Source organism: Ixodes scapularis, unplaced genomic scaffold, assembly GCF_016920785.2.
Source record: "Ixodes scapularis isolate PalLabHiFi unplaced genomic scaffold, ASM1692078v2 PGA_scaffold10__122_contigs__length_95168666, whole genome shotgun sequence".
NCBI lineage: Eukaryota > Metazoa > Arthropoda > Arachnida > Ixodida > Ixodidae > Ixodes > Ixodes scapularis.
The window spans coordinates 46843658-46857904 of record NW_024609836.1 but is presented as its reverse complement, the minus strand read 5'-3'; the positions used below and the strand labels follow the sequence as shown (position 1 = coordinate 46857904).

The window sequence follows — 14247 nt, the reverse complement described above, 5'->3', positions numbered from 1 at the left end:
CACCAGGCAGCAGTTATTCACATAAAAGCAGTAAAATTGGGGTAGTATACCTCATTTTGTTGTTCTAAACGCACAGTTCCGAAAGCTTGGCGTTTGGCGGTGTCGAAAGCAAAACGGACTCTACCTATAGCAGACGACAACTCATGCTTGAAACAAAAAGAAAGATTAAGTGAGCACATTTTACACACAAATATTTCATTTTTAACTGTAGTAATTAAGCTAACTTTTAAATTGCATTATATTCCGCGCTTATTTCGCATATATAAATGTCGCGCGCATGCGCATTGTGAACTCTTTTACCAACATGGCCGCGTTCTTTGCCTTGCTGGGTCGGGGCTCTCCCAGGGCAATTTATCGACTAAAATTGCTCAACGAATGCCACGAGGTCTTCAAGGTGAGAATTTGCGAGCACTGTTAAATTCCCACATTGGCATTCTTTCGTTTCTACGGGGCTCACTTGCAAAACAACCTCTGCGTGTTCCGGAAATGCTCCGCGCTGTGCGATGACCTTAGCGGCGACGGCACCTTACAAACCTTACCGCAGCGGCCGTATTTGGGAGTTTTTGGATTTCCATTTGGATATAATGAATCGATACTGCGATTTAAATTAGACGTTGTGGCAGGGGCTTCGTTTGTGCCTCAGGTGTTTTCCAGAGTGTTTCATTTTCGGCACGGGAGAGTCGAATAGACCTCGGCAGGTGTGTCCTTGCTCGACTTTCCATACCGCAACTCAGTCGATGTCGAATTAATGTCCAAGACTGACATAATAAACTGAAACGAATGTTACGTCTTCAAGCTATAATAACTTAAACAGGTTGGATGGTTTCAGTCCCAACTGGGTCAAAGTGTGTCACCTAAAAAGTTTAGATATGCGTTTTGCTATCAAGCACTTGCGTTATCGGCACCGGTGATAGACATCTGCTCTAAGGGAGGCACTCACTTGATCGAATGACGTTTTAGCGAACGCCCACGTTTCATCGAACGACACTTTAGCGAATAGTCGGACGCCGCGAAGCGGCGTTTTCGGGTGGGCCAAGTGAGTTCGTATTTTTGTAATTAGTTGCCGCAGACTGTCGCCGCGAAGCGGCGTAAAGCGCAGCGCGACGGATGGGTTAACGCGCGCCCCCGTTATTCGCTAAAACGACCATTCGCTCAAATAGGGAGTTTTCGTAGACCGCGTTGCCCCCTCCGCTAAGCGTTCCGCAACGAAGAAGTTGCTACTGCGCCTGCGCGCCGATAGCCTTGACTGTGGAGTTCCCGCTATCGTAGCGGGTTGCGGAGGGCCTTGCGGGACGGCGAAAACGATCTACGAAAACTCCCTAATGTCGCCGTTCGCTAAAATGTCATTCGCTCTCGTGATATGGACCCCTGCTCTAACGGCAGAACGGTTTCGATCTGAGTTGAGCATATTATTCTTTATCTCTAAGAGTGATTTTGGATATGGTTGTCCCGCTCGCCTTTGCGTGACTCGACGGTGCCCTCAATCTTGAGATTTTGAATTGAATTTTAGTATCAGCTCTAACATTTGCATCAATATCAGGTCATAGTATTTGCCGAAATACGGGGTATGGCTATGTCTGGGAATTTATGTTTTGTTTGATTTTTTTTTTCTAGGTTCAGCTTGTTCGACGTTCCCTCTCCATTGCAGGTACGTTGTTTTGATCCAATCATCTTAAAGGGATACTTCAACGAAATTTGAAATATACCTGTCGTGTTCACAAATAGGCTGACTAGGATCCACAATATCCGTAAATGACAATCGCATATTTGTATTTTGAGCCTGATGGCTGTATTTCTTGTTTTAAACGGCCCACTCTGGCAAACGCTCAGAGAGCAGCCAGCGGAGATACGTCACATCTGCCACGATCAGAACGTAGATTGTCTCACAACCCTATGTCTGGACGCAGCAGACGCTGCAAGCTATCCCGGCTATTCCCACTCTGTGGACGTATCTCGTGATGCGCTTTCCGCACGTCGCTGTGCCCCCTCACCAAGGTCACGTGACATTCACACGGCCTTGGATAGGCCCCGATGGCTCGTGGCATCCTCTGAAAGCAGCTGAAGCACACCATCGATCGGGCCACTGCAAATAAACCCAAAGCTGCCTTTGCACAAACTTTGAGTGACGAAATTAATCTTCTATAATCTTGTAGAGGGACATTAGCGACTTCTGGGACACACAACAGAGAGTCTTGAAGAGAGGGGGGATCCTCCTTCAGCTCTTCTCGTCGTGGTTGGAGGCAAGACAGTTATCATCACTGCCTGTCAAGATTCCTACTCTGGCATTACAAACAAAGTGTTAGCGACATCCACCAGGTGCTCTTTGCTAATCGTCTAATTCGTTTTAAAATTCCTTTTCGTGTCTAACGTGATAATGCTCCCTTAAAAATGAATACACCAAGAAATAAGCATTGAAATTTCGTTGTAGTTTCCCTCTAAAAGGGGCAGTATAGAAGATCTCAGAATCACTATAACACAATATCGTCATTTTCTCTTTAAAACCGTCTGAAAGTATACTTCAGGAGAAAAAAATTACAGTGCAGGTCGCCAATGTGACTTGCTAAACGTTACAGTATGTGGTGAGTCGTAAAGCATGTTTTACGCATTCGAGTCACATCATTATGATCACCAGCTAATATTTAGGATAACCCCCGTGCGCAACACGGACAGCTGCTAGACTCCGTGGTGGTGAGTCAATAAGACGCTGGTGCCTGAATCCCTGCTGATTACGGCAGCAGGCCATCACGCTGCCGCCTCCGGCTTTTGTTTGTGGAACAGTGGTTGCAGAGTGTTTGTTTTCAAACGTCTTCCATCTTGCACTCCAGCGTCCATCCGTTCGGTGGAACAGGAAACGTGACTCCTTGGTGAAGGCAGCCCTTTGCCAATGCGAAGAGGTCCAACTCTGATACTGCTGTGCAAACTGAAGCCGTTAACACTGACAAACCTTCGTCGATATGAGTGCAGTGGTTAATTCTTTGCTTCGGAGCCTCATTTGCAACAAGGTTCGCTGGAATGTCCTTTTCGACGCACATCTCGTAGCCCCCGGTACATTTGGAAGGCAATTTGCTTAACTGTAGCGTGTTGGTAGGCCTGCGTGCACCTTCATGGTCAGCATTCACGCCAGACATGTATGGAATGTGATGCTCTGCAGTTGCCATGCCGTTGTTTCACAATGGTGCCATTTGCTTGATCACTGTACACTTTCACCACAGCAACATGCAAACAGTTCACAAACTATGCTGTTGCAGAAATACTGCCACCCTTGGCCTGGGGGCTGATGAGCGTCTCCTTTTCTAAGCTGAATAAATCATGTGTTGTTCCCATGATGACACTGATTGACACGTTTGCTGCAAGCCTACATCTCGCCTTTAACGGATAGATTATTCTTTAAATGGAGTGCTCATAGGCTACTCAGTATATACACCAAGTTACGCAATTTTTAGAGCCCTGGTAAATGCAATAATCAATTTACGAATTTATATCATTTTCGTCTGGTGACCAGGCAGCACTGCCCAAGTTAGTCACACCATGGTGTCCATAAACTATCTGATCATGAACGCTCTCTCATTCTAGGCGCCCCCATGATCGCCCAAGCTCTCCTCGCCTCAGTACGATCAAAACCTCTCACATACCTCAGCAATCCGAACGCTATTCTTGCTCTCGCCCTCGGCCCGTTGACCTACCACCCTGCGTGCGCCTGTGAGATGTTCCGGACGATGGTGACCACGGCGAGTTCGTCTGTAACTCGCTGTCGCTGGAGCTGGTCACCAGCGGGTCACAGTCAAAATGAACAGCTTCCAGCAACTCTTGATAGCAGTGACTCTCATCGCTGCTGCGATCAATGTCGAACACTTTGACAAGGCGAGCGATGCCATAGACGTAATTGTCACGGACTGCATGCTCGATACACGGAAGGTAAACGAGACAGCTGAAGCTCAAAACGCCAAGAGAGCGAAGTCTATAAGTGTGTGCAAGGGGACGCCACACGGTAAGCTGGCTACATAGGCAGCCTCTAGCTCCGCCCGGATCCGCTTCTCCGGGGGACCCACATATAAATTGATTTATTTACGAAACTATTGCTCCATTTTCAAAACAAGTTTAGCAGGATTATAGGAACATACAATGGGTCATCGCAGTGTTGTTATCTCGCATTTAATTTTTGGCATGTCATAACCCCTTTAATCCCGCTGCCGACACGTGCCATATTTTACAAGCTATGCGCCGCTAACATCAAGCGTCAGCGGTGGTCATGATAGTGCTACTCGATCCTGTATTTCTCAGGATGTTTGAACACTTTTTGTGTGGCGGTCAACTTACAGTAGGTTTGAAAACTTTGCACTTTCGAGCGTCCATGAATTTCATTTGCTGTTGCAATGGAGATGGAGGGGGCTGGAAAAAAATGCCACAAGATTCAATTTCGGAAATTTCCTAACCGCTTACACGTTCATGACGAAATTTCGGTAGTTTCAGGAAGCTTTTGCCCTGACGTTCGCCACGACGTATGTGTGGCTTGCTTGAGTGGCAATAGAATTGCAAAGTTTGAGCGTACAATAAATTTTCGGGAAATCGGGGGTAGATTGTATTGATCGTTGCATTTACAAAAGAAATGCGCATGAAATTTCGGTGCCACCAATTGCTGACAAACATTCAGATTCCTGGTTTCGGGGCACCATATATGGTTGCATAGCCTTTCACTAAAGTTTACAATCAACACAATGAGCCCGAGCATCTTCCTAATTCCTACTTCTGCAATTTTAAAACTTATTATGTCTATCGTATTGTTCGATGTATAAGTCACGGTTTTTTCCCCCCGATTTCTCTCGGTGCTCCTTACACAACGGTATGACTTAAATGCATTTTTTTAATACGTATGATCCGTAACTGTGCAAGATGTTGGCCATATCAACGTTTATGACAAAGGAGAAAGAGCAGAGTGCCCGCCGATGGCCTGCTCTTCCGGTGGTCCGGAGACAGTCCAAAGCTTGGCGCCATACGTCCGTGGCTGCAGTTTTGCCAAGCCTACCATATAAAGAAGTGTGGCTTACATACCCACTTTTTTTTATAAACGACCATTTCTAGTGGCATTTTTGTACTAAAGTGCCTTACAAACTGGAAAATATGGCATCTATTCATTCTTTTTGTACGGATTTCTACCTCCTATCCACCATCGAAGCACTGCGGTTAGGTAGTTAGAAGACCGTGGAGAAGACTTCCGTATCTGCCCAGACATAACCTCTAAGAGTTGTGGCGTGAAGCATGTCCTGTTGCACTGCAGATTTGTTTACTTTGACCGTACACATTACCGATCCCAGAATGCAGCCCAGACCAGCACACTGGTTACAATGTGAAGTGGTGCTTCTTGACTTCATTTCCTGCAGTTCTCCAATTTTGTCTGGTCGTCATAAACACTGCAATCTAATACAAATGATCAAAAACGCAGTACAACTGGATATCAACTTAAGGTTCACACTTACCGATCAAGAGACACTCAATCGGGCAGGCAGCATGTAGACACCTGATCATCATGATGTAATCATATACCAGCTTGATCATGTGATCGAGTATAAACTTGAAACCACTTTGACTGCATCAGCTGGCCATGGCCCAACACATACCAATTTTAAAAAGCTAATTGCTCCCAAAATGCCAGAACGCAACTGAACAAAATATATTCTTAAATTGAAAATAATATTCATGTTAAATTTTTTATTATTGCCTGCAGTTTCTATCTCTTACAATTGCAAAAAACGAAAAAGAAAAAATAAATGCATTTACTATTGTAATTTTGCAATGCTCCAAAAGTATCCAAACCTACCGAAACCCTCAAGGTTCAGTCGCAGTTCAGGTACATTCTGAAACTTGTTTCGACTTCAAAACCCGTTTCGGATCAAGTTTTACCCTGTAACTGCTTTAAACTGTGGGGGCCATTTTTGCGGACCTCTACCCAAAATGAAAGATTTGATCGTAAATTTTTTTATCTGCTCAATAACAGTAACTGAAAGAGAAGTGAGTGGAAAGGTGAGCTGAGCAATAACAGAGATAACCAGAACCTGACACTACAGTAAGTAGAAGGAAGATGCATAAAAAAGGACATGCTGTCCCTGACACAGCGAACATTTTAATTGACAACCAATCCGTTCATTGTAAAAGTGAAAGACTAGCCTCATGATTGGCTTTCTGGCGCTGGGTGAGGATCTTGTACCTATAAAAGGAGGTTGGGGCTTCATCAATATCTCAGCTTTGTTAGATGTTGTGTGTGTGTGTTTCTTTTTATGTCTTCCTTCTCCTTCCATTTCCTCAAGCTCTTGTTGTGTTATGGAACCTTGCACCATTGAACTAAAGTGAAATATAAATCTGATTCTTTGTGTCACAGGTACCCAAAGTGCTGGAAGTTTGACTATAGTGGTACAGTTTTCATGGACACCCCTTATTCACGATCCCCAACTGCTGCGAGTGATTGTAGATGTGACTTCCCTGTGCAATAGTAGGGAATTAGATCTATGCTAAAGGGGAGTGGGAGACTGAATGTTAAACATAAACCTTTTGGTGGACATTTACCTGGTTAGGAATGGCAATGAATGAAAGGAAAACTAAATTGAAACGGAGCCCGATGTTTCAAGGCCAGTTCGGCCCCTTGATCACGGGTGACTGTTTTTGCTCTTGTCGTCGTCGGAGTGTGTTGGTGCACCCCAGTTTGGAGCATGGGAAGTTAAAGCTTCCACTGCAGAAACCATGCATCCTGGGTTCAGTACCTACCCCAGCCCATTTCAGTCTGGATAAGCGTTGTGCCGGCGTGCAATCATGTATCACTACTGTCGAAACCAGTTATAATGAAGTCGGTTATAACGAAATAGAGGATATGGCGAAGTGATTTCTCATTCCTGTTGACTTCGTTATAACCGGTCTCAACAGTACTGCATGGTGCTTGTTAAAGACCCCAGGCTGGCAGTGGTACTACACTGACGAAATTTCTCCTCTTCAGCAGAGACACCTGGTGCCGATTGGGGCTAATTAACTTCCCCTCTGTCTAAGCATAGTACACACAACACAATTACTCTATCTATGTCAAAGGCCGATGAGCAGCCAGAAAGGAGGAAGCTCCCTCGATTCCTCGGTTTTATTCAAGAAAGGCAGATACCCTCCCCCCTCTGCAAGGAACAGCTCAGAGATCTGCTCTTGGGAGTAGAGAAGAGAAGAGTGTGAGAGGGAATGGAGAGAAGGAACCTGGGAATTGGTTTTCTGCCTTGCAGAGGACAATTCATTAGGTCGACCTTTAGCCAGTAGGTCGATAATGTCTGGACGAGTACCATCAAAGAAGCTTGGAGTGAAATGCCTCAGAAGACATTCGTATGACACAGGGTTCATTCATTGTTCCATGATTAACAATAAAGGTCATGATTCCAAGCATTACATATATTTGGATGTTTGTTGAACGACTGTTAATAGAGACTATGTGAAATCTCTTCAAAATGTAAATATTGCTGGGAGGAATTCTGCAAAATGGGAGTTTGTTTCACCTTCCAGCTTAGAGCAGGGGTTGTCAACCTCCGGCCTGAGTTTTAGCCCACAAACGAAATTTACCCAACCCACTGGAGTCTGGATGAAAACTGGTTTCAGAAGTTTCCTTTAGCTTCTTCATTTATTTAAATTTTTTTTTTTTTTTTTTTTTTTTTTGTATGGATAACCTACAGATTGGAGTTTCTTAGCTTAAGCATCACCACAGCTATGAATCTCAACCACTTACATGGAAGCCACCATTTGTTGCTTTCCTTATTGCCTCATTGAATCCGCCATACTTCAATATTTGCATGAATTTCTGATGTCTCTGTAGCTTCAGTATTTAACATGGTTGTCCCTCTGTTTTCTTTTTATAACAAAATAATCACTATAATTTCCACACCGTTCCACGTCGGTTTTCTTTTCATTGCCACAAGGAACAACACCCTTCTGACTTTCTTGTGATTTCCAGGTTTATGTTTTACTGTGGTCATTGTTGCTTGCTGCAATTTCAGGTGGTGAACTAAAACCATAGTTGATTTCTCGAGGCAGGCAATATAAGCTGCAGGCTTGTGCAAGAGCAGTTTCGCCTTCCCTAGATTGCTTTATCAGCCCTCAAGCACCTGAGCGACAGTAGCGGTCATAAAGTGTCATTCTTATCTCTTGGCCTGGTTGGCTCATAGATTGCTACTTAAGTCCCCATCTGCATTCATTGAGCAATGGCCCACATGCTGACTGAAGATTGAATTTAGATTGCAGGGTTTGAGCCAGCCATTTTGTTGTACTTCTGGAAGGGATGGTATCTTTCTGTTACGAAGACTTTTGACTTCCACAGGCTACCAAATTTTAGTAATTTAATATCTTCAGTGGTCACAAAAAGTAAAATGCATTTGTTGGGAAGTTAACCCTTGACAGTAGAAACTTTTTTTTTTCTTTCGGTAAAGACTGTATATTTGTTCAGCCATTCGTCGTTCACACAGGAATTAGAATTATGTTTTCACTTGCCTCTAAATTTTCTGTGCAGGTGTGCTGCATTGACTGAATTTACACACTAAAAGATGTTATCTCAGTCTGTGTCCTAGTTTGTCGCCTTTTTTCCCCATTTGCGAAAAATCGGAATATCGTCCCAACGTTAGTTCATTTACCACCCAATTGTCCGAATAAAAATTTAGTACCAAAAAATACAATCTTAAGCATTGGATTTATGATCACAACTTATCACCATCACACCTTTATCTTCGAAAATAAAAATAATAAAAAATCCAGAAAAAAAAATGGAACGATGCTGGCAGATTTTTTTTTCGTTTTTTTATTTTTACTGTATTTTATATTCCAAAAATAAACATCAAAACCATTTTTTCCCCTCTTTCTTTCTTTGTTTTTCATATTTGAAATAAGTTTTAAATTTAGACATGGTTGAAAAACCCCGAGACTGCGGGTAAACGACACAACACTAAAAAGTCTTTTCAACCATGTGCAATGCACACCAGCTCGTTTGCGCCCTTACTTTTTGTTCATTAAATTTAGAACTGTCTAACTCTACCGTCACATGATTCAACTTGGACAGAAGCCCACATTGCACTCATAACACGTTCCATCTCACGTTACTCCGATTATATTTTCTTATACGCTATTGAAATGACCGAATTCACTTTAGAATTGTGATGTTTCAATGATAAGGTAGGATGAATCTCTCTTTTTGTTTGCGAATATTATTTCCCAATGCCGAATATAATTTCAGATTTGTTTTTTTTTTTCTTGTTTTTGTTTTTGCACGTACTGGAGATTTTTTTGAAATGTGCGCAAAGTGTCAATTTGCCTCCCATAGATACATGCATTTTTTTTTCAATCAGTTAATTAATTTAGTTGCAAATCTCGTGTACAAATGTCCCACATCAGCCTATGCGGCATGTGCGCAGGGTCTTGACAGAGATACATACATTCGTCACATTTAGGTTAGGAGAAATAGTGCAACCAGCCTCTGCTGCGTTGCACGAGGATAGCGAACCAGATGTTGGTTGCACTATTTCTCCAAGGGGCGCGGTACCGTCGGGGCAGAGATGCGCTCCGATTGTAAACCGAAACTTAAAAACCCGTCGAATTTGTGTGGTTTTTCAGAAAGTCGTAAAATGCTGCGCGTGCCTCCTATCGTTCTGCAATTTGTTGATTTAGTGTTTTTCGATGATGGTCAGCAGTTTTCTAATTAAAACCATGCCCTTAAACTCAATATTAAAATTAATTACGCAAAAATAATTAACAGTCTAATTATCCCGGACTAATAATTTTCTTAAATAGGCCCCTGGTCCGGGACCAAAACGACACAAGCCTTTTTTTTTTTTTTTTTTTTTTGCTACGCGTAGTTTTTGCAATATCGAATTTGTCCACTTTTCGTGAAACACCCTGTACATATATATATAATCTCATACCATTAATGATTAAAAACATACAGAACTATTACTTCTTAAGTGACATCGCGAACCTGGTTAGTTTCGTGAAGGAAACCTGGGGGTGCCTTTAAAAGTGAACTTGGGCGAAAATGGTAACAAAGATTTTTTTGTCCATATTGTGTGCAGTTAATTTTAAACTCACTTGACTCTTGTTGCTCTCGTTATGGGATCTCAGTGGATGGAATGTTGGATTTCTTTATGTCTGGTCGTATATGCTTCAGTTCTGTAAAATACTTCCAAAGTTGCTGCGTCTTTTGATTGATTGGAATACCGTAGGAGGATGGGGGCGGAACCATCGTGAAGAGAAAAGCAAAAATAATGCCGAAAATGTGTGTATATATATATATATATATGTATTGTATATATATATATACGTGTGCGATCGGGAAAAGGCCGCGCCTCATTACTTGTTTATGCAGACAACAAAAGAAAACTTGACGGGGCCGTGGGCCCGCTTGCTCACACTGGCACGCCTTGCTTTGCTTGTTGGCTCGGTTAATTGTTTGTTTATTTGTTTAATTAGCGCTCTTAACGCTAATTCGGAAGGATGGCCGCGTGTTAGAGTGGAGCCCATAATTCCCTCGAGCTGCCGCCGCCCCCTAGCTAACGAAAATAAATCGGAAAAGGGGGGGGGGGGGGGGGGGGGGGGGCTGGTTTTGGTTTGGAGTTGCGCAAGAAACCGGGGCATCATCTGACGCGCGCCGCCGAGCGACTTCCCTCACCGTTTTTGTCTCGTAGCTACGGCGCTTCTTTGCACCAGTCGGACGCTTGGTTGGTTGCGTGGTTTCGGACTCGGCTTCGCTAGGTGGTGGCGCGGCGCTAGGATCGCTTGTTGCCCAATCCGTCATCGTTAGCTATAGTGACTTGTTTGGGCGCGCGCGCGCGCGGAGTTTTGTTTTTTTTCGGAGCTGCGTTCTACTTGCGCGGCGTTCCTGGGCGCTGCGGTGGTCCGAAAGATGTTGACGGTGCTGCTGGTTACTTGGTGCAATTAGTATAAATATTGCTTAGCGCGAGTGAGAAACCCTACTGCTGTTTTCACTCGCACTTTTTTCTTTCTTTTTTTTTTTTTGGGGGGGGGGGGGGGGGAGGAAGTATTTCTTTTTTTTTTGTGTGTGTGTGTTTTGCGGGAAAAGCTAAGGTTTTTTTAACATGAGCGTGTGGTTAGGAAAGTTTCGAAGTGAAACTTGACACTTGTTCCGTGAAGACGATGAATAAATAAAAAGAAAAAAAAAAAACAGAATTAAGCAGGAGGCAAAACCTGGAATTTTGCTTAGCGCTATGGCTTACCTAATTTACCCCTCCCCTTCCCACTTTGATTCGCTCTCTTTCTCTCTACTATTACGTATCTGCCAGACAAAATTCTGGAAGCAATCAGTAATCTTGTTTTGCGTCTGTAGCTCATCGTGTTCTTTTTCTTTTTTTGCAGGCTCCAAGAGCACCCGACGACTAGCGATCAAGAATGCTTCTCAGTAAGTGGACTCGCCTCTTTTTTGTATCCGCTTTTGCCCGAACGTTTCGCACAGCGCCCACGCGCTGCATGGCATACGGAGCGTTTATATATATACATATATATAAAAAAAATCAAGGCTATACTTAATTTTTGCATAATCTGGCCAACGGTGAAATCCACGGCCATTGCGCGCCTATCGGGGCATCGGAGAGACCCGCGCTACAGCTTTTTACGAATGTGTACGGCGTACTACGGCGTTCGTTGCTGCTGCGCATTTTAACTCCTAATCATCAGAAAATGTGCGCTTCAGCAGTTCGTTGTCACGTGCTTCGCTCCGGCGCTGCAATGGGCTTACTAAAGCCATAGCTTCCTCGGCTTGCTAAGATGCGCCGAAACGGATCATGGGTCGAGCAAGTTTTGCGACGGAACATTTGGACCACGGTATGAACGTTGGTTGGACGGCGGGATTACTTGAGATCAATTGTTCTTCCCGGCTGCGGTCGCCGAGGACCGTGTCCCACTATGCAAACAAAACAACAGACATTTCTCGCCGACGTAATCAGCTTTCCGGTGACGCTAGAAGTTTTTAGCTGTACCGTTTTTTAATCCACTTTTTTTTTTTTTTACCGATTAGTGTTGTTGACATTTTCCCTTTGATGAGGGGAAAAAATACCGAGTAGGTGGCGCAAGCTGCCGCCCGGTTCAAAAAGCATAACTGCAATTCCATCCACCGATCTTTGCCCTCTTGGCTTCGCCTCATGGCTTGAGAGCGCAAGGTGCAGCACCCTTGGCAGGAGCAGCTCGCGCTCTTGCTTACTGTTTGCAGGGGGGCGTGATCCCACTTGGCTTTTCCTATTATAGGCGGTATTCTTTGCCGTGTCTTTGTTCTACACTGCGAATAGAGGGATGCTTATTTGTCGGTAGCGAAGCAAAGCACCATCTAACTAGGCAATCGGAATCGTATATAGAGAGTGTGAATTGAGTTCTTGATATTAGCCCTCAACGTTTGGGGTGTTGTTCTAAGAGAGGATGGGGTAAAACCGGGGAGGGTGGGCGGGGGGGGCGGGGGGGAGAGGGAGGGGAGGGGAGGGGAGGGGGGGGAGAGGGAGGGGAGGGGAGGGGAGTAGAGTAAAGGTATAATAGGTGCGAATACTTTTTTTGTGTGTGTGTTTTTAACGAGTGCTGACCACAAACTCAGTTTAGCCTGCGCATCCGCGTTCTATATATCGCCCAAACTGCAGCGGCTGCGTGCGTCGCTATTGGCTCGGACATTCTCGCGCGGCATCATTCGTTTCGCATTTCTAAGATATTCGAACGCGAGCACTTTTTTTTTATCATCTCTTTGCGTTTTTTTTTTTTTTTTTTTTAGAAAACTCGCCTTGAAAAGAGAGAGAGGAAAAAAAATACAGACAAAATCTTGAAACGACAGAGAGAGAAAAGACTGGCGAACGAAGTTTCCTCGGAGCAAAAGGATGGAATTCAATGAGGTGCACGATGCTAACTTTTTTTTTACATTACATTGAAGGAAGAAACGAAAAAAAGTGGGGGAAGCGAGCGATAGGTAAGCTCGCTCGACGCTCTCTTCTTACAAAACACTTTTTGAAATATGGCAGCGTCGGCGCGACGTCGCCCGTTGGCCACTCTCGGCTGGAATGTGATTCCCGGGAACGGTATACAGCCAAGATAGGACGGGGGCTAACTTTGCCCCGAAAATCGAGAACAGCCTCGTCGACGCGCGCCGCGCACAAAAGGAACTGTAGAGAGGACGCCGTGTTGCTGCTGCACGGACAACGGAATGCGCGAGACGCGGCGACGGGGAACACGGCGGAACCCGGCTACGGTGACAAAAAATAAATAAATAAGTAATAGAACAAGAGGGAGAAATCGCAGCCAACGTTCAATTTCGTGTACCTACCTTCGTCGTTTTCTTGTAGTTTATGATCATCTTTTTTTGTTTGTTCCTGTGTAGTTTTCGTTATCGTTGAGTTGCGCGCGACGCGTCTCGGAACAATTTGTCGCTTGACGCGTGCTTTTTATATATATATATATATACTTTTTTAAAGTTTTATTTGTTCCTTAGTGCGCTCGCGGAGTTATTTATTGTTGGCTGCGTGCCCGTTTTGGGCCGTGGCCGGTCTATATGATGCCTTGCAAGCAGTACTTTTCCGCACCTTACGGGACAATATTGCTTTCGCGACAAGCTACCGATTTTTTTATTTATTTATTTATTTTACGATTTTCTATCTCTCCGCGCACCGGCTTCGCCGATTGGCCGTTGGTGTTCGTTTCGCGAGCGTCTATCTACAACTGCGTTGTTGTCGTTCTTCTTATTATTGTTATTGTTGTTAGACTCGTCGTAGTTTAGTTTCCGTCTCTTATTCGTTATTATCATCCGCTTCGCGCCGGTCGGAGTGTGTCGTTCAATTTTCGGCGAAATTGAAAAGGAAGCTAGCTCTCGCGACAACTTTTGATCATATAACGTCGGGCCGTCCCCCCATTCGTTTTCTCGAACGTTACACGGTTTCAAAACTCGAGGTGGGGGAAGGGGAGAAACGGCTGCGTAGCCGTGACAAACAGCGACGAAAGTTCCCCATTAGGAACATTCCTTTTTTTTTTCTTCTTACCTTTTCTCTACAAACTACGATGCCGTTACGTGTCGTCTGCTACGGCGTTCTTCCCTTTTCTCCCCAAACTACGACGCCGTTATGTGTCGTCTGCTACGGCGTTCTTCCCCTTCTTCCCCAAACAACGGCTGTTCGGTTCGTCGTCGGCGTTCTCTTTAATGGCGGCGTCCCTCGTCCAACGGACGTTCGTTCGCCTTTTCTGTTACGGTTCCGTACGTTTATACACACC

At 44.4% G+C, this 14247-nt stretch overlaps 1 protein-coding gene across 1 annotated transcript in view; it reads left to right on the top strand.

The window, feature by feature from the left end:
* Positions 1–131: 131 nt before the first annotated feature.
* Positions 132–14247, top strand: part of LOC8034665 (dihydrolipoyllysine-residue succinyltransferase component of 2-oxoglutarate dehydrogenase complex, mitochondrial) — a 49189-nt gene continuing 35073 nt past the window's right edge. The window contains exons 1-3 of the mRNA XM_040208872.2: positions 132–394; positions 1615–1648; positions 11371–11413. Coding sequence (XP_040064806.2) covers positions 278–394; positions 1615–1648; positions 11371–11413 — 194 coding nt within the window. The 5' untranslated portion in view covers positions 132–277. The remainder of the gene's footprint in view (positions 395–1614; positions 1649–11370; positions 11414–14247) is intronic.